At 39.4% G+C, this 21,699-nt stretch overlaps 1 protein-coding gene across 6 annotated transcripts in view; it reads left to right on the top strand.

The window, feature by feature from the left end:
• Positions 1-21,699, top strand: part of SYT1 (synaptotagmin 1) — a 642,856-nt gene that overhangs the window by 617,079 nt on the left and 4,078 nt on the right. For all 6 annotated transcript variants that reach the window (XM_083182614.1, XM_083182615.1, XM_083182619.1 and 3 more), the window contains one exon: positions 17,980-18,113. In XM_083182614.1, the coding sequence (XP_083038740.1) occupies positions 17,980-18,113 (134 nt within the window). The remainder of the gene's footprint in view (positions 1-17,979; positions 18,114-21,699) is intronic.

A 21,699-nucleotide genomic window follows, 5' to 3' on the forward strand; every position in this document is an offset into this window, starting at 1 on the left:
CTCTCCTGTCACCATTGCAGTGGACGCCATTGGGCAGGCTACGAGTGCCCTGGCTTAAACTCCACAAGCATGTTGGAGACAAAACATTTATTTGAACATTACTATGTAAATAAGAATACAGCAGCTGTAAATGGGGTCTGGCCCAAATAAATTTATAATGAGTTTTAATGCTGGAAAGCACTGGGATTGGGGCTACAGTAAATATGCAACCCCTAGTGGGACTTCATTAATAATGCCTGCTAGTGTAGGACTGTAGCTTTCCTTGTTTGTATAAGACTGTATCTGGAATGCCTTGAAAAGGATCAGTAATGTAGTCATTTAGGTTATTATAGTTATAAATATCATATCTTTATTTTCCGTGAAAATAAATGTTTGATTGACACAATGTTTAGATAAACAGTTTCTCTCATGGGATGATGCACAGAGCACCAAGTACAAAGTACTCAGTTGGTGCTTTAGAATATTGTTTCATACAAATTTTGGCAGATAAAATGTATTCTAACATTTAAAGAATTTCCATCACATTCACTGAAGGCAATTGCGAAAATGTCCTGTAAAATCATTTCTAAATTTAAAGAAAATGTGTTTGAGATTTAATTTGATGCCAAACCATTTATAGTATTGTACCTATAAATGTTAAATAATTTGATGGTGCATAACTTTTTAATTCATGGTTTAATACAATATTACACCAAATTAGAATGAGAGTTGAAAAAAGTACTTTCCTTAATGTCATACTCTAAAGTTTCTCTTTTTAATTGCAATTTATAGGACCAATTAACTTAACACTTCAATTTTACAGTACGTGTTTTATTTATTTTTTAATATGCTAAATGAAGACCCTTATAATAGCTAGGGTTTTACTTTATACTGATCTTGAAGGTCACTGTTAAAATTCTGTTGATATTGTATTTGCTTCTACAGTATGTACTTTATTATTTATCAATTTCACAATATTGTGATGTTTAGCACATACTGAGGCTAAATGCCTCCCCTGTAGCAACCTACACTTTCCATCTGATGGAGATTATAATGAATAACAGGTTCATCTGGGATTTTTACATCATGATACTAGCATCTGGCAAATCTCCAAAGTACTCTGTGCGCCTTGATTAACATTTATTGAAACAGACAGCAGCTACATCATATACGCTAATAATAAACTGATGAAGTAAAATTTAGGCTTATGGCTCTACTTAGTGAATTGTATCATTTTAATTGAACATGTAATTCAAGCATGGGAATCATAACATAAATGTGCAAACGGATGATAACTTGGACAATACTTAGCCATTTCTGTTATGACATATGATGTCCCTAATGCCATGCTACATAAACATGTAGGACTGCAGGGACAATTTGTTTTTTACCAAATAGCATATATATATATATATATATCACTGCAAATGTTTCTATCCCTTTCTACTTGCTTGCTTTACTTGGTGATCAAGCTTTAGGATTGCACAGGTGACACTGTAATCAAAGGAAAAGATTGCTTTAGTTTGAGTCTTGCTTCTTTAACTGTGTAAGATGTGACTTGTTTGATTGAAGTGCTTAGCGCAAAAATTATTTCATCAAATCAGAACTTCCTCGGCTATTCATTCTTTCTGTATACCACTTCTGATAACTTTTTGATTGCTAATTTCTTATTTTGCCTTTAATAGCTGTACATGCACTCATTTAAAATCTTAGGAATAGAGAAGACTCAAGCCGTGAGTGTCTGAATTTATATCCATATGTAATGGGAATTTTAATTCTGGCTTAGTTTCATTAAAAAAAAATGTGCTGAAATATAATAATGCCATTTCTTTATATTTATCAGCATTGTTACATGAACTTTATTTCAAATTCCCCAACCCCTTTTCTCATACTTTTCTTATTCCAAGGTCAACTCAGCTGATGGGGGTCGATGCGGGAGGCAACATGTCACAGGGGGGTGGTGGAAGTGGGGGGTACTACAGGGGCATGGTGATCAAGATACGTCATGGTAACCTTCCCTTCCATTATATCATTCCAAGATTACTGGCATTATACAGCGGGGTTGTGAATAGGACTCACTTCATCAGCTGCCAGGACTGCCTACTTGAGTGTACAGTTAGGACAGGATGTGCAGGGACATCTGGAGACTTAAGAAAAACACAGTGGGCCAAATGTAATAGAGTGAGAATTTCAGAAAGTGAGAGATTTTGGGAGAGTTTTCCCATGTTTTTTTAAAGCAGCAATCAATTACATGGCAAAATCAACCTAGTTTTGCAGTGTAATTGATTGCTGCTTTAAAAAACATGGGAAAACTCTCCCAAAATCTCTCACTTTCTGAAACTCTCACCCTATTACATTTGGCCCCTTGTTTCCCCCAGCACACTGAATGATACCAGTAGCCAGAATTAAAGACCACATGTTATCAGAATTCAGATATCTTGGTTGCATATATTTGCAAGTATATGGGTAAGACCCCAAGAATTAAATCTGGTTACCGGTATCATTCAGTGTGCTGGGGAAAACAATGTGTGTTTTTTCTTACGCAGTAATACCACTACCCCTTTCATGCACCTGCGTGATATCACTAAACTGATTGAGCATACATGAATGTTGGTAGACTTGCCTACCCCACCGGGGAGCCTGGGGGGGGGGGGGTCATCCAGTTTTCAGGAGCCACCTAGTTGGATCCAGGGGAGGAGGCAAGTATGAATTGTCTTCATTTTTCCCATAGCAGTCTTGGAAAATGTTATGGTTTTTCAACACTGTGGTCTTTATGTTGCTAAAATCTCTGCCCCGCCTGTCCACATACTCAGATGATAAAAGATAATATATAGTAACAAATTTGGACAGTGACAATGAAGGAAGATAGAAAAAAGAAGAGCTTGCCTATTAGTCAATGCAAGTGTGATCTATAGGCAATGCCATCCTCACAGTAGCTATCATTAGCATTCCGAACAGTACAGTCCAAATGTGTTTATTGGATTTTCAATCACTAGTATAATAGGCACGAATGCCTTGTAGCAGATCTGCATTTCACTTCACTGCACTTCAGTGAGCAAAATAATCTGTACACTCCACATGGTGATGACATATTTGGAGCCAGGAAAGTTTTCTTGGCAACACAGTAGATAAACACTTTAAGAAGTATCTCTATTGTTAAGCTAAATTTGTCTCCCTGTGGTGTAGACACCAAACATTAGATTGATGTTAATAAGTCAAGTAAGCTGCACCTGAACAATTCCATTTGTACTACAATATAAAATTGGATACACTTTTTTGATGTGATTTAATTGTTCCAGACAGTGGGACTGATTTGGAATTTGGATGAAATAAAAAATCAAGTATCTTTATACCTAGACAAACTATGTTACAATGCAAACGGGCAACATTTTTTTTTGAATAGAGGGAAAATACTACAGTAACTCCTTTGCTGGACATCTTTGTTTTGTAACTGCTATATAGATTTGAACAAGGGCTTTTCGTACAGTTACGTTTTAATGAGTCCCCATTACTAACCTTGAGAACATTGGCTGCACAGGTCCCAGCACTGTCAGGATGAACTGTCTTAATGTTAAAAATCTCTGCTCCCCAACTTTTTCTGTACTCCTGTAAGCCCCCTGAATTCCTGTTGCTGTCCTTACTAAGTACTCCATAGCAAACCCTCTCTCTTCTCCTGTAACCAGACCCCACCCTCTCTTTCACCTCAAATGGCCTACCCATCTTGTGCAGCTTGCCCATCTCATCTGACCCACCCCCTCTCTCTACTCATCTTCCTCCCCCTTTCCTCATCCAGCTTGACCCGTCTCCACTTGCTCTGCCATGTATACTAGTAGAGGGGAGCTCAGAACTGCCCCTTAAAATGACTCTGTTGCAATGATGCCTTCCCTGTTGCGACATTCACATATCCTCCCACAACATTGCCAGGCAGCACAGGAACAGCTAGTATCTATTTCAGAGTATGACAGACTTGTAAACAGTGCTGCGCGACTGGGTGCAGCGGGGGCAGATGGCCATGGAGGACATATTTGGACATGCCCCTCTCAAATTTAAATCTCTGCGCATTTTACATCTGCTGCGACACCCTTAATTCAGTGGGATGTCATTAAGTGGATCATACCTACTGTTCTTCAGAGGGAACAGGGCTGTTCTGGAGTTATGGCACACTGATTGTACTGCTGTTATACACTGGGTGCCTTATTGAGCTGTAGATCTTTAAACGCCATCACTTTCATTGGCAAGTGAGCAATTGTCACTTTATAATTATTTAGCAAGAAACAATTGTCAATTGTATTCCTTTCTCTACCTGCTTATGATCCATGTGGCCTACAGAGTAATGGGCGTTAAGAGAGACAAGCAGAGGAGAGGGATAAAGGACACTGCTATAAGCTTGAACTATTATTACTGTCAGAATGCATATATATATATATATATATATATATATATATATATATATATATATATATATATATGGGAGTGTTACTGCCACTTTAATGAGATATACTGAGAACTCTGCATAAACCCCGTTATAGTAGAAAGAATTCAGTTCAAGTTTTAAAATATTCTCAAATTATATTAATTTATTACCGACATCCATACTTTTCTGCTTTTGAAAAAGTATTCCATGAAGACAGCGGTGATATGGTGCAAATGTGATAGGAGGCGACTATACTTTTAACCAAGCATTGTGATGGTAAACCATAAGCCTGCACAGATGGCCAAAGGCATGGCCTGTATACCTTTATCCCAGTAGATTAAGAGCATGTACCCTGGACATGACTGTGCATTAAAACTATGCTACAATCTACAGGCTTCTAAATCACCCTATCCAACATTCAGCAAGGTCATGCAATTTATCACACATGCTGTATTGCGGTACAGATCCTTGGGCAAGATCCCTTAATGCAACATGCATGCCATGTAATGGAGCACAAAGCTTTGGTTAATTAGCACACTTCCTTAGGCATAAATCAATTGTAACTCATCACACATCCCTGGGCACACTGCCACTCATGTAGCTGCCATTGTGCTGGAGAGCGGCTCTCGTTTCCTTGCAGCACACATATTCCTTATTCTTCTCTACAGTGTTTCCTCCATGATGGGAAAACAGTGACAATGTCATCACCCACGCAGCTTGGCCTCAGGGAGATTGCTAAACTCTACAGGGAGTCAGTGAGATTAGCACTACATCAGGGAATCGCCATGACACTCAGGGAGAGTCAGCAAGTATGGCAATATCCCAGTTGAAATCGGAAATGTAAAGATATTTTGTCTTCTTTTTTACTGAATCGTCTAAATATCCAATCTTTTCTATTCACTTGGCAAAATACCCTGGGCAATTTTCTCTCGGTCGCTGTAGCTGCAATAAAAGCCCAGTGGAAATAACTTTGAAGAAATGGTGATAGAAGTGTTTGAAATACCCAACAATTGTGTTCCAGTAGTTACATTCATAGAATTCTAAGTACATCTTATGAGCTATTTTATTTGTCTACAAATGAAGAAGCCAACTAAAATAAGACAATTTGCTGTTTATATAATACTATTTCTATTTTTATTCTCATGATAAGCAGGACAATTGCTCAGCTTCAGATAATTGGCTTATATCTTGCTCTAATTCTAAGTGTAAAAGAGGCTTTCAAATTAGTACCTTCACATAATTATGGACCTATTCAGTGATCATGGTTTGAATGTTAATTAGAATTTATATTTTGCAAATGTCTGAATTGCTGTCGTATTTATCCAGGAAAATGCTAGTTGTTCTTACTGTTAGTGCTCAGGAAAAAAGCAACACCGATTCTCAAAAAAGAGACTAGCACTAATTGCTCAAAATACTTCGCTTAAAACAATTTCTGTTCATTAAACTGCCTCCATGGAGGAAAGTGTACACGCAGTATTTTCAATTTTAACCATTTACCTTTTTATGACAAGACAAATCTTCATAAGTATTTTAAAGATGCATATCAGATTGGATGAATAAAATAAAATTACAGTAAGTTGTTACCTGCGCAAGACAGACATTTTTTAATAGTCAGTTATTGCATTTTATTGTTAGATTTAACTGAGTTAAGATGTTCATATGATGCTTGATATAGTATTTGTGCAATTGGGAATCACCTACATATATTTTGCTGTCAGGGCCGGTCCTGCCATCAGGCAGCTGCCTAGAGGATTGAGAGTCTTAAGGTGCCCACACACAGTAAGATTTTTGTTAGACGATATGGCCATTTCCGACTGACCAATCGCTTAAAAACTTTCTGTGTGTGGGCATGATTACGATCCAATACCCACAGGTCGTTCATCGAGGCAGCTGATCCCTTCATCAGGCGGAAAGATGAACGACACATCGCGCACAATTTGGCAACATCGTTCAGTGTGTAGGCATGATGTACAATGTGCCAATGATGTGGTATATGGTTTGCAGTCATTAAAGATTACCATCTAACCCTCGTTTACTCATGTGGATTTCAAGGGAAATTGGATAGACATTGTACTTGATATCTATCCCTGTGTGATTACCTTAAAAGGTTGACTGCAGATATTGTAGCCTGTGATTGCTGCAAGGACAATATAAACTACAAACCCAGTTCATAACCAAAGCTATATATAGTAGCTCAAAAAGTATAAAAAAGTTTATAGATTAAGAATCATAAATAGCTTATCATATTATAAATGAATCACCTGATAAATATATGATATATAAACTTTTATAAAGAAAATACAACATATATGGTCTCCTGCTTTGCAAGCCTGATACACGTGAGTAAAGAGAAGAACTATCACAGAAGGACATATTTGTATTGTTTTTTGAAAAAAAACCTATATATAGTTCATGTAATGAATCTATTACTCTAAGGGGGTGTAGCCTCAGACTGTTATACTAGATAGACTATAGGGGAGAGAAAGAGTCTTGGGGGTCGATCCTAATAGTCCCGAAGGTTGCGGATGATCCGCAAGTGCGAATGATCACGACACCGGGCGCACTTTATGGCAGGCCGTATTAGCTTAAAAGTGCTCACACCTTCATAGGGGTGTGAGGAATTTTTAAGCAAATTCCGCCCTGCGAAAGGTGCAAGCTAGGCTTCATTCGGCTAGCGTTTTCAGCATTAAAAAGGGCTCCTGAATGGCAACATGCACCCTTTGGGACTAATGACTAATAGGATTGACCCCCTAAAATGGCTCTACACTCTATGTAATAATTTTTAAAAGGTAACTTTTAATAGTCTTCAATAAAACAAAACTGTGATGGTAGAATGTGCAAAAAAGATTGAAATGTGATTAAAACAAAATCTGTGAGACTGACGATTCATGTGTGTGTGTCCTTACTTTATTTCCTTTCACCTAGTCACAGATAATTGGATCGGATAGCAATAACAATATTATATTATCTAGATAATATAATACATTTAGTAATGTAGTATTGTTTTATTGATGACTATTAAAAGTTACATTTTAAAAAATTATTACATAGAGTACGCCATTTCAAGAATTACTAAGATGGGAGTTCTATTTCACCTGGGATGTTGCTATGGGCAACCAATCAGAATCTACTACTTATTTATTTACCACCTTCTAAAAGATAATAAATAGTATCTGATTGGTTGCCTATAGCAACATCTCATGCGAAATAGATCTCCCATCTTAGTAAACTTCCCCCTTTCTCTCCGCATTAGTCTATCTAATACTGGCATACAAACACTAATATGACCAAAAATTACAACAGCAACAGCATCCAAATTCAAATTCGTAGGGCGCCCTCTGACGAAGTTGTACTACGAAACGCATTAGGGCGGGGCCTGTGACGTCTGCTCCAACTGCTGCCCGGCTCCCTCCTCCGTAGCTGTTCCCGTGTGGTTCCCGATACACTGACACCTGTTGATGGTGATCCCCAGTGGTGGTTCGTGGTTTCCAGCGGTGCCCCGTGTTTGGTGGTAGGAGCTTTGCCTGGCATTCAAAATTTTAATATCTTGTGGTACCCAGCCCACAGCGCTGCATGGTTCGGTACGAGTACAGTGTTGCTTTTCCTGGACCGTGTTTTTATATGTTGTTATTAAATTGTCATTTATGCACTATGGAGCGCCCCTCTTGTCCTTCTTTTTGACATATATATATATATATATATTGTAGAAATGATCTGAGTCACTCCTGGGGTCTTGTTAGGAGAATAGCTGTTTTAATCAAGTCAATCTGGCATATGCATACAAGTCGACGTTTCATTTCACATTAGGAATTTTTTTCAAGACAGCATATGCAAACACATAATACCCCGCTCGGCGGCGTACAGACATGTATATGATACTTACCAGCTCCTGATCACATCCACAGCCAGGTGCTGCACGCGTCCACTCCGGGATGGGGTGGCGCTTACTGCTGACGTCCGTCCCACCTGTGTTGCCAAGCAACTATGCGGGATGCCGTCCCCGGCCGCAGTGACGAACAGAGCGAGCCTGGTATACACGATGTGGAACCACAAATAGGAAATGCAATAAGGCTATAAATGCTCAGAGACACGACTTTAAAGGGGTTCACTCATAAGGGCTCCTGATGTCACCAATGTCCGGGTGCTGTGGGAGCCCACTCCACTGCAGGCACCCGGGGCATTTGTCCATTGATACAGAGTGCCGGTTCAAAATCTTGCCATATATATACACAAACATGGTTGACTATTAACAAACTTTAAGTTTTGTTCAAAACTTAAATTGCTTTATTTAGTATTTATTTATTATGTATAAAACATTTCACATATCAAATTGACAGCAATGAGAAAATATACTGAAATCCATTCAGATAAGCTAACTAGTGCATTAAGGTATTGAGAGATTTCTAAGCTCTCTGCTGTTCATATTGCAGTTTATCTTTGTATGAGATTTCTTCATTCCACCTGAATAATTTGTAGAAGTCAGTTATTTTCTTGTCACCCACTGTCTAAGTGTAATTCCAGGCGAGGGTCCATGCTTTCTATAGCAGAATGCTAGGAGAAATACAGTATGCAGAATAAGTGTCACTTTTGTGTGCTGGCAATGGCTTTAATAGACAACATTGATATACTGTATTTATTATTCTGAGGAGCATTTTAAGCCGCATACCATATAATTTATTATATTTTCCACCATACTTACTTATGCACATGTGACAAAATGATAAGCCAAATCCACTCAAACACATATTAGTACATGGCACACTTCATATAATATGACTTTGTTCACAATGCGCTGTAATGACTTGCAAGCTGCTACCTGGCATAGAAATGATTCTGTTTATGAAATGATTTTCTTCTGATATTCATGGTTTTCCCCTATGCATTATTTTTGTGCACTCACACAAATCATTTTGATTATTATATTATATGGAACATCATCAACTCAACAGAGTAACCTAAAATTTTAGACAAACTCTTAAATGAAGACATTTCTTTAGTTAAGCTGGCCATACATCTACAGATTTATTGTCAGATCTGGCTGCTTGGAACAAAAACCTGATAACGCATGAGAGCAAACGACAGCAAATGTTGGAAAACTGACAAACTGTCCTTCAGATATTACCAGGTTTTTGTTCCAACCAGTCAGATCTGACAATAAATTTGTAGATGTATGGCCAGCTTTATACTTAGAGAAAGAAGCAAAAGGTGGTGGAGCGCTAAGTAAAATATAGATATGACCAATTGGGTATTACAAATAAAAGGATATATTTATTCTACCAAGTGTACATTAAAAATATATAATAATAGGCAATTGCTTACAGTATTGTATAAAAGATGGTGTACACCCTGTAAATGGATTTACACATGGACTAAAGAAAACTATTTGATGTATGGTATCTCACTTGTTCCCAATGTTTACTCTCCTGATTGCAGTCACAGTCTCCCACATCGAAATGTAACGACTGGAATGGCGGGTGTTCATAAACCTGACTGGCAGCCTGATGTCTTTTTTCCGTTGTGAGGGATATGGTGTTTTAATCCTCAGTAGATGGAAGGGCTCCAGTGATTGGCAGGTGGTGGTGTCCCTTTTAGAGTCCAGTTGATGTGGAAGCAGCAGTAAACAATGAGGGAGTGGAGAGTTGGTCCAAGTTGTACAACACTTATTTGTAGTCCAAAGAGTCCAACAGGGTGTAGTATTTGGCCTGCTACCTGGCATAGAAATGATTCTGTTTATGAAATGATTTTCTTCTGATATTTATGGTTTTCCCCTATGCATTATTTTTGTTTATTATTTTATATGGAACATCATCAACTCAACAGAGTCACCTAAAATGTTAGACAAACTCTTAAATGAAGACATTTCTTTAGTTAAGCTGGCCATACATCTACAGATTTATTGTCAGATCTGGCTGCTTGGAACAAAAACCTGATAATGTATGAGAGCAAACTACAGCAAATGTTGGAAAACTGCCAAACTGATATTACCAGGTTTTTGTTCCAACCAGCCAGGTCATTTTAATCAGCAGAAGCTGCGTATGTGTACTATTCGTCTTGTGAATAAGATGCACTATAATGAAAAAGTCACAAACAATGATGCCCGGTGCTAGCGAGTCACACAGAGCTCAAACTTATGTGTAACACAACTTGTAGTGCACAAAGCAATGGCAGAACTTGTGAGTGGTTGGCCCAAGTGCAAAAATATAAATCCCCCCCCCCCCCTCCACTCCATACCCAAGTTCACAATATGCCACACAGCAGTGGATGGCAGCAATGGGCCCCTTAGTCCTCAGAGGCCCAGATGCAATGTACCTGCTGCACCAATGGTAGTTCTGCCTTTGGCACAAACGATAGATGTATGTGGACAGATCTGTATATTCCTTTCATTTTATTATTGCATCAATCTTCAAAAAGTGATCAAATAGAGAATGATAAACAACCAACCAACCAGCTCCTACCTGTCATTTTTCAAACCTGTAACATGACAGTTTGGAGCTGATTGGCTGGTTGTTTATCACTCTCCATTTTCTGCTCCTGATGAGGCTATGGGACTGACCCCAGGGAAACGCATTGAGCTTAGATCCACACATCTACCACTAGAGAAATTTACATCATAACAGACCTATTTGGACTTTGCCATCTCCCAAATCTGTACCATCACCTTCCGGAGGCTGTGCCGAGGTGACCACAGAACTGCAGGTTCATCTAGGTTTATCTTCCACCCACCCAATGTGAAGCTGTGGGACATACAACTATATTTCACCACCTCTAATGGGACTATGTCGGCTACCTGGTAAATGATCATGTCGCTTATCTGGTATTGGAGAAAGTCCTAAACAACCTTATTCTTCATATATATCCATTGGTTATGTGCTTTATCAATTCATTTATATAAATTAATTATAAGTTATGGATTTCCATATTCATTTCTATTGTTTTATTATTATTATTTTTTTTAGTCAATTAAATATTTTATATCATAGAAGAAACCGTTCACCTTTACTTCATACTATATACAGCTGGTGCTGGAAAACCCCTTTGACTCTCCATTTTATCACTTTTTGAAGCTTGATACATCTGGTCCCAAGTACCAGCCAATCAGCTCCTGTTATTTTACAGACATGCTTGACATTTCCATAAGCAAGTGATGAGTTCAAGTGAAAGACTACATAACATAGGCCCTTATTCTGGTCTGTGCGGCCGGATCCGAATATGCGGCCAGGACCGTGCGTGCGAAACCCCGCCTTCCGTACGGATCGCTCACTCCGTCCGAATGCGGTAAGAAGCTAGCCGAACGGACCGCACGTGTATTTTTCATGGAATACGCCTCCTCCATCTAAGGGAACCTCCCCCATCATTCGATGGTCGCAGTTCATCGACTGCAGGACCGAATGGTCCACCAGCTCCCGCAACCTCAGACCACACGGACATTTTTCCGTGCAAAAGCAGGGATCTGGGCGGGCAGCTGACATCCGGCGATGTCATATGTCCGCCCCCTACACGTGCGTCACGGCCGCATTACCATGCGTACGCCCAGCGTTTGCATGGGAACGCCCATGAAACGCGGGGCGTATGCATATGGTAATGAGCCCAAATAGCCTTTCACGCCCCTCTCCACCCCCTGTTCGGAGTGTTCACATTTCATGCGGGATTTGGCCGTACGTCCCGCTCGCACATGCGCAGAGACGCCTCTGCACATGCGCAGACACAAAACATCGGCGGCCCGAACGCACGCGGATATTACCGCACCAACCAGAATAAGGGCCATAAAGACATTTGAGAAGTTAGCAACAATGCATGCTAGATACTAGATAGCAAGCAAATCATCTTATTCAGTTATTAAAAGCCCATAACATAGCTTAATGTTCTACCAGAAGAAACTGATTTGCTTAATAATACATAATGTTGTTTTTCACATCTATAAAGAGGGCGGTATGTGCAGTGCTGCTGCTCATTTGTACTTGTGTATGTGTCCATGTACGGAATATAGATTATACATTTTACTGGGAGAGTGACTTACAGTCTGTGAAAAAAAAAAAATATATTTTCTGTAAAGCTCTGTGTAATAGGAACGTTTCAGGTAAGTTTTAGTGTATCTCAAAAGTTCTAAATATTCGAAAACTAGAGAAAATTATTTTAATACTATTTAAAAACTAAAATGTGTAAAGTAAACGCTGATAGATGTGAGTACTTAAAAATGAAATGATATTGCACTGATTCATTCTACCAATATGCACCTTTCAAAACCTCTGCAGTTCCTCTTTCATGCCTGGGGTGTCACTCTCTGGTGTGGTGCTTAAAGCACAGACTGGTCTGTATTTTAGCGCTAAAATACAGACCAGAGTGTGCTATAAGCAGCAAGTGATACCCCAGGCAGGAAAAAGGATCTGCAAAGGTTTTAAAAGGTGCAGGGTGCTAGAATTAACTCCTGGAAATTGCCTTTCTTTCTTGTCCTTCCTTTAAGTTACTTCTCCATCTCATACCAAATATTTCCAAACATCTGTTCTTAGAGACCACATACAAAGTGCTATACAGTGAATGAGGGTATGAATGGTATTATAATGCATTGTTATTCCACTAAAATGCTTTGCTTTTAGATCTGAGCCTATCACAGGATGCACACAGCACATTAAAGCAATATAGGGGTATGTTCAATTGGAGTCTAGCGGATCCACATGCTTTTGTTGGATACATGGTCAAAATCGACAGGTTTTAGCCCCCTTTCCAACAATCTCAATCTGACTTTAAAAAAAGTCAGATTGGGGCAGGGAGGATGGCGCCAGATGAGCAGCAGCAGCTCACCCAGCACCGTCCTCCTGCCACCTCCACCCGGCCCGCAGGCTGTCAGTGCATCTCCCTCCAGCAGCTCCCTGTGATTTTACACACAGGGAGTTGCTGATAGCCGCAGCACAAAGGACACAGGAATGGCCAAATCCGACAGTTGGATTTGGCCACTCAATTGAATAGGGCTTGTCGGACCCATTCCGACAAAGAAATGTCAGAATGGATCCGACTAATTAAATATACCCAATAGTCTATGTGTGGACAGTGTTATTAATGAATAATATATTTGCATTTACCATATGAAATGCAAATTAAAACAATAAAACAGGGGATAATACAAAACTAAAGCAGTAAATAAGTACAAATAAATATAAACATCTATTGTATTCCACTTTCAAACATCAAATGGGAACCTCTTTTGCAGCGGACTGAGTGGAAAGATCAATATAATAATGCAAACAGCGACACTAATAATAGTAATAGTGTCAGTGGGAGGGATCAAAATGTTCTCAGCCAATCAGCAGTGGCAGCCAATCATCATCATCAGTTTATGTTTTGCACCAGGCACTGACAAATCATCTGACTTCAGGCATGTCCATATGTGTCTTTCTTGTAGTCAGCATAGGGCACAGTGCACTTACTGTACATGGAAGTGTGACATACTGTATCTGGCAAACATTTTACTGGATGCAAACGCTTCCAAATTCTACACTAGACCCTTGTGTATTACCCTGTAGTGTAATTTAATATTAATGCCAAATTGATCATTCTTTCATGGAAGTAAGTTTTCCCTAAAAGTGGCAGGTATCCTTTAAGCTAATTAACATATGTCTTTGAATAGGAATGTCCACAACTATATTTAGTGATATAGAATTGGCTAACCTGTATGTAACACTCCCAATTTTTTTGTAATAAGATTATGATTTGATGCATTTCTGACAGGTTTTTCTTAGAGAAGATAGGACAGTAATCTATCAGACTGTGCTGTGAAAAGCTTTTTCACATGGTTCAAAATCCACTGAGCCATCCATTTTCCCTTCTCTTGGCTTCTGTGAAGATTGTAAGCCATCTGTTCCTCTGCATATTTGTGCTTGCATAGTCTCAGGAGAGCAGTGTCTGCTGGGATGTTTTATGTCATGCATTTGATAGACTACCTCATGCTACATTGGTTATCAAGATGGGCAGCATATTCCACAGAGCTAGCAAGCTATATGTTTTTGTAGCTTAAACTGTTCGCGTCCAAGTGTCTCTACAGTCAACACACTATTTAAAGACTATCTTTGATTATATTTTTTGTCCACAATTAAAAAACAGAAATAGATCCTTTACCCCCCACGCCATACAAAATATTGCTGTATAGAGCCAGAATCCCAACTTATGTCCAATGCTTTATAATTAATCTAATGCAACAATGTTGACATTGGACTTGCAGATACTTAGTACAAAAAATGGTTTTATGGCTGAATTTAGCATTACATGGTTTCCCCCAAACAACATCATTGTACTTTAACCAACATCACTCATTGGGTCAAATGTAATAGGGTGTGAGAATCCAAAAGTTAGAGATTTTGGGAGAGTTTTTGTTTTTTAGTGTAAATGATTGCCGCTTTAAACATGGGCAAAGTCTTTAGACCCTATTACATTTGTCCTTTATTTCTGTTAAGAAACATGAAGGAGGAATGTTGCCATTAATCCAACAGCATTACATCTATATTTTATCTAATTAAAGAACAAGTACTGTATACCAGTCATAAAACAATGTACTATATAAAAAGCATCTAAAAAATATATCTGTTGTACGACTTTTCCTTTATTTTGTCAACTTTACTTCTTTTAGTTTAACCCCTATGCTGATAATTCCTAAAACAAAAATGTTTTGATGATATATGTGTAACCCTAATATATTACAGCTTTACTTTTTATTATTATTACGCAGACATGGAAAATTAGGTGGACAATTATAGAGGAAGAGACTTAAAAAATCCTATCTCTTCTCTCTCTCTTTTGGGATGCAAGAAATCACCAACCTCCATTAGTTAAACCAAAGTTTTGGATCTAGTTTAGTCTATCAGTCTGGGAATACACTCCCTGGAGTTCCTCCGTTATCTCCTTTTCAATTGCCAATTATTCCACTCTGTAGTGCCCCCAATCTTACACCAGTTCATTTTTTTGGCCCTTGGCTGGCATGGTCTTAATATTTACATTACATATACTTGTCCAGCATTTGCCCAATTTGCAAAGCGCCAAAAATAAAGAAAAACATTTTGTCAGTAAAAAAACTTTTGTCAAGTCTTTCAGCTCAAACACATTTTTATTGAGCAGCCAAGTTTATTCCTCACAGCAGACTACTGACCTAATTTGAATATCTTTGTTTGTACTGAGCACTATTTGAATAAAAACAAAAGCAGATACTTATCATATTTTCTGTTGCTGGTATTGTGTCCTCAAAAGTAGCATAGCATTCACTACAGTGCCTCATAAAGATGCTAGTGGGAAGGTTATTAATGTGGCTGCTTTATAAAAAAAAATACAATAAGGAACCTCAGTATCAGTGGCGTAGCTACGTTTTGGGCGCCCCCCCCCGCCGTTAGGGGGGGGAGCCCCCCCGTCGCCGCCCCGCCGAGCACCCCTACCCCGCCGCCCCGCCGAGCACCCCTACCCCGCCACCCACGCAAACCCCCCCTCAATCCCCCACAGCCTTACCTATCGCGCTAGTCCCGGCCGGCTCAGTTCTTCTGCTGAGGACCACCACAAAATGGCCGCCCCCATACAGCAGACAGTTTCAGAGAACTGTGTGCTATATGGGGGCGGCCATTTTGTGGTGGTCCTCAGCAGAAGAACGGAGCCGCCGGGACCAGCGCGATAGGTAAGTCTGCGGGGGATTGAGGGGGGGTTTAACTATAGCACCGCAGCCCCCGGCGCCCCCACATGCACAGCGCCCCCCTGCGGTGGCGGGGGCTGCGGTGCTATAGTTACGCCGCTGCTCAGTATATTGGTTATCTATGTTGATGTTCTTATTTTCAAAAATACCTTATCTTCTTGGTCACATTTGGTTCCGGTCATCAATACAAACCTATTAAAAAAATCATTATTACAGGGGCAGATTGGGACGGAAAACAAGCCCTGTAAATTTCTGGAAGCACCCTTACTGGAGGCAGGGTCTGTTGAAGGGGTGGGGTCCGCTGAAGGGTCAGGATACCTTCTCATAAGGCCTGATTTGGATTTGGACACAGATGCAGCATTCCTGGTGTTTTTTTACTGTGACTTTATCTAAATTTCACTACAATGCTTTTTCTTGGTGTCATGGGCAGAAGGAGAATTTAAAGTGGCACTAGAAATATTTCCAAAAAGTGGCCTCCTTTCATGCCCACATCATCACCTGCTGCCTTCTACCCCTAAACACACCCATACCAACATGACACTCTACCACCTAACACACCAACACCATCAGTCGGTCCCCCTCTATCCTGTTGGCAGCCTTAATAAGACCTTCATAACTACTAATCTGCCTTTCCATTGTTATGTCTGCCTGCCTGTAGCATGCAGGCTATTGATCAATGCACTCTCTTCATAGGCTAAATATTTTCATGCTTACTCATATCTATTTGCAGATATGGGAGGTTCAGTACTTGTTTTCTAGCACGGCGCCCATCGCATGGCATCGTGTGCCTTATTTAGTGGTGTGCGATGCGATGCTTGTACAATTAAATATCACATAACATCGCATGCCAGCAAATGGGATGCGATGCGATTTTTAATTGTACAAGCACCCATGCCATGAGATGTGATGGGTGCTTACAATGAGATGTAAACTCCAGTATCCACACCATCCCAAAGCGTGCCGACCTTTTCATACCCCCACTATCCACATCGGCGTGGAGTTGATTTTAGACAGTGTGAAGCGAAGCGTGGCAAGCGGAACGAGCCCCACGAGGGGCCGCGGAATAAGAGCCCGAAGCGCGGCGAGCGGACGCGGAATACATGTAAAGTAATCCGTGGCCGCTCGCCACGCTTCAGGCTCGTATTCCGCGTCCGCTCACCACGCTTCAGACTCGGTGGCTCGCTGCGTCCGCAACACTATCTAAAATCAACTCCATGCCGGCGTGGATAGTGGGGGTAGGAAAAGGTCGGAGGACGCGCACCGCCGCCGCTCGCCACGCGTTGGGATGGGGTGGATACTGGGGATTACATCTCATTGTAAGCACCCATCACATCTCATGGCATGGGTGCTTGTACAATTAAAAATCAAATTGCATCGCATCGCATGCCGCAATATTCCAGGGGGATGCAATGCAATGAGATTTTTAGGAGCCCATACGATGGAAATCGTGGCCACCTTTCTAGAAAACAAGTACCGAAGGTTCCCCTGGAATCCCCCACCCCCATTTGTAATACTCTATGTTTTACTGTTTTTGTTCTATTATTCCATTCTCAATTCCTCATCCCAATTCGCAAAAAGTTTTTGTAAATACGTGGAAAAAAAATTCTACTATTCTGCCAGTGTCAAGAAACAACTCTACATTATAGTTCTTGGCTAATGTGTGAATACTGCATAGAAAAAATACTGATATTGAAGTCCAAAAAGTTAAAAAAACTGGGGTTAAAAATTGCCATAGATGCAAAGGGACAGTGCATTTTCATGCAGCAGCACAATGGTTTTTTTCCAGTGGTAAAAAGTAAGAGTAATCAGCGGCTTTATTACAAACTGCAAACTACACCAGATGTCTGGAGAGAAATGTTAAATACCTTTTCATAGACCTTTGCATTCTGTGTACTTAAATCTAATTAAATTTTAATCTTTTCAGACCCCTACGTGAAAATTCATCTGATGCAGAATGGCAAGAGACTGAAGAAAAAGAAGACAACTATTAAGAAGAATACACTTAATCCCTACTACAATGAGTCTTTCAGCTTTGAAGTACCATTTGAGCAAATTCAGGTAATCCAGAACATCACCTTGGAGCATCCAAACAGGGTTTTTTCTTATTCCAGTTCAGAACAGTGCTATTCAGGGCTGTATCACCTTATAAATGATTCAGCGGAGTCTTTTATTTCCCTACTTAAACCTGTAACTGTACTTTAATGTGCATGAAAACTGAAGAACATAAAATATGTGTGTTAGACGGTGCTATCCTTTTTGTGCTTTTCAATTACATACAACAGATAAGGCTGCCTTTTTATCTACCACTATGATCAAGGATACAGTATTTGGGCTTGAACGTGGGATCTTTAAGTATCAAGGATATGAAAAACACTGCACTAATATTATAAGCCCCATGAGCTGAACACACGTAGAAACAAAAGTTTATATATATATATATATATATATATATATATATATATATATATATATATATATATATACATATATATATATATAGTGTACATTTATTAAACAATAAATGTAATTTCTTTAGGTGACCACCTGTAAATAATAAAAATCTTCACATAAAACAAAACATGTATCAAATATGGTTTATGCTATGAGCCTCTAATAGTAACTTTTAGTTAGTCTAAAGTATATAATGTTATAGTGAGTCCTTTATCCAGCTTTATATTTGTAGAAATATATTTGTTATTTTCCAAATAAATGGCTAGTTAAATAGCATGAAAAACAAAGTTTATCACTTGCCGTTAATGGTATATATTCCCGTCCCCGTATGAGTCAGACAGTCTAGCCACTTGTATAACGGTTGTTACATAGTAGGTGAGGCTGAATAAAGACTTGCGTCCATCTAGTTCAACCTATGTTTATAGTACCTAATCCCTTGTTGTATAGTATGTTCTGATATTTTAAAGGCAGATTGTTACTTATTCATACCTGTGGATGTTTTTAACCAATAAATGTTTATCCAACCTTATTTTAAACGTATTTATAGTGTCTGCCGACACCACTCCTTTAGGAAGAGAGTTCCAAAGTTTGACTGTTCTGACTGTAAAGAAATGTTGAGCATGTCCCCCCTTAAACGTCTCTTCTCTAGTGTAAATAGTCCTAGCTTGCTTAATCTCTCCTCGTAGCTTAAAGTCTCCATTCCCCTAATAAGCTTAGTTGCTCTTCTTTGGATTTTTTCTAATTCTATGATGTCCTTTTTAAAGTGTGGGGCCCAGAATTGTACTCCATATTCGAGGTGCGGTCTAACCAATGATTTGTACAGAGGCATAATTACTTTTGAATCCCTAGTTTCCATGCCCCTTTTAATACATGCTAGAGTTTTATTGGCCTTTTTAGTTGCTATATTACATTGAGCACTACACCCTAATTTGTTGTCTATTTGGACTCCTAGATCCTTTTTGAGTACTGAATTACCCAATTCATCCCCGTTTAGGTTCTAACTAGCACACTGGTTATGTCTCCCAAGGTGCATGACCTTGTATTTGTCCACATTGAACCTCATCTTCCACTTTTTTGCTCACTCGTCTAGATTGTCAAGATCATTTTGAAGCGTGGTGACATCTTCTGATGATTTAATAACTCTGCTCAGTTTTGTATCGTCCGCAAAGATGGATACATTGCTGAGTAACCCTATACCAATATTGTTAATAAAAATGTTAAACAAATTGGGCCCTAGAACCGAACCCTGTGGCACTCCACTTAGTACTGGTATCATATTTGAAACTGCACTGTTCACAACCACTCTTTGTTCTCTATTACACAGCCAGTTCCCTACCCATCTGCAGATATTTGCCCCTAATCCCAGGTCCTCCATTTTATTTATCAACCTCTTGTGTGGTACGGTGTCAAAGGCTTTAGCAAAATCTAGGAAAATCACATCTACAGCATTTCCATTATCAAGGTTTTTGCTAACCTCTTCATAGAAACCAAGTAGATTAGTTTGGCATGAACGATTTTTCACGAACCCATGCTGGTTATAACTGAGTAAACTATGAAGGTCTTAATATTCCTGGATCCCATCTCTTAAAAATCCTTCAAATAGTTTACCCACTATTGATTGATTAAATTGTTAAACTAACAGGTCTGTAATTAGCGGGATCCTCCTTTTTCCACATCCTCCGTTGTGTCTAGATCCACTTCTATACTTTGACAAAGATGTGGCGTTATGTGAGGGCGGAAGTTGTATATGCCCTCACAGCGTTTTTTATGTTAGCTATAACTTCCATAGGTGTAGGCTATTTTATTTTATAGCAGCTGGATTGTACACTCGCTACACTTCGTGCACGGTGGCTGGCTTCGCTCGTCACACTATTATATTATCCCTCCACGTATACATGAACCCAGAGCATGATGGAAAATGTAAGGATACAGAAGTGGTTCTAGCAGCAACCCTTGTATAACCACTGTGGTGCCGGGTCATGTCACCCACAGCAGGAGTACTGCAGTGGTGTATAAACACCATGGTACTGAGCAGTACACGCATCTCTCACCTGTTTTACCATTGGTTACGCATCTTGGTACTCCCATTTCCCTTCCTGTGTTTTTTTGCTGTAAAAAACAGAGTACGCATTGTTTTGTGTGGTTTTTTTCTTCTATATTGTGACCCACGACGAGAGACTAATCACCATCCATGAAAGGTGTTTTTGAATTGTGTACCAGCTCTTTGCCACTTTCATTGAAATAAGTGTCCTGGTCAATGTTATATGGAGCAAATGATATTGTGCTAGTTTTCATATTTTATGGTTAAGTGAACTAGTTTCAAGGAAATACATGTATATATGTATCACAGGGGCTCTTCAAAGATGGGTAGAGTATACAGCTATATGTTTATGCCAATCTGGCATTAAATTATTCTTCATGGCTCAAGACGTCAGGATATTGTTTCATTTTATATTTCATTTTATATATAAATGATATTATACTCAATAAACAGCACCTTCATGTGCAAACACAGATAGAGATATAAGTGTTGGCTTAATTACATGCTATGGGGCTTATATAGAAGTTCAACACGGTTCAACACTGCATGCACAGTACAATGGAATGCGTTTCACTAATATGCGTTGGGTGTATGGTGCACATGGCTCCCTAGGTCTGTATTGGTCTTTTGCTTGTGTTTACCTTTTGCTCATGTCAACCTTTTGGGGTTGAACAGTTCTAATGATCCAGGCTGCATATCCCTGGTCTTCAAGAATTTCATACACTTCTGGCGCAAGTCACCCACAACAGTAGATCTAAATAACATTTTAAATAACCTAATTCAGAATGGAGTTGAGAAAAAGCAGCTACTGCTATCAAATAGTTGCCACCCACGGATATAAAATTAAAAATTCCCATTTCAGAAATTTGCGAATGCATTGGAAAATGCAATGCGTACTCTGATCCACTCGCAAAACAAGGTAGCATTGAAGAGTACTTTCCATTTTCAGTAGTCAAAGGCTTCCACAGTTCTGCTAAAGTTACAGGCTGGAAGTGGTCATCAATGATGTCAATGATGTCAGAGACCCACCCAAGAAATGCCTTGGCATGCCTGCATTTTGATAAATACACCCACAATACACCATATTTCTGCCCCTTAAACTTTAGCTTCCTGTCAATCAAAATTTGATTGCACTGAAGCAAAATGCGTATG

The sequence above is a fragment of the Crinia signifera genome, chromosome 4, assembly GCF_055691185.1.
Source record: "Crinia signifera chromosome 4, ASM5569118v1, whole genome shotgun sequence".
Classification (NCBI taxonomy): domain Eukaryota; kingdom Metazoa; phylum Chordata; class Amphibia; order Anura; family Myobatrachidae; genus Crinia; species Crinia signifera.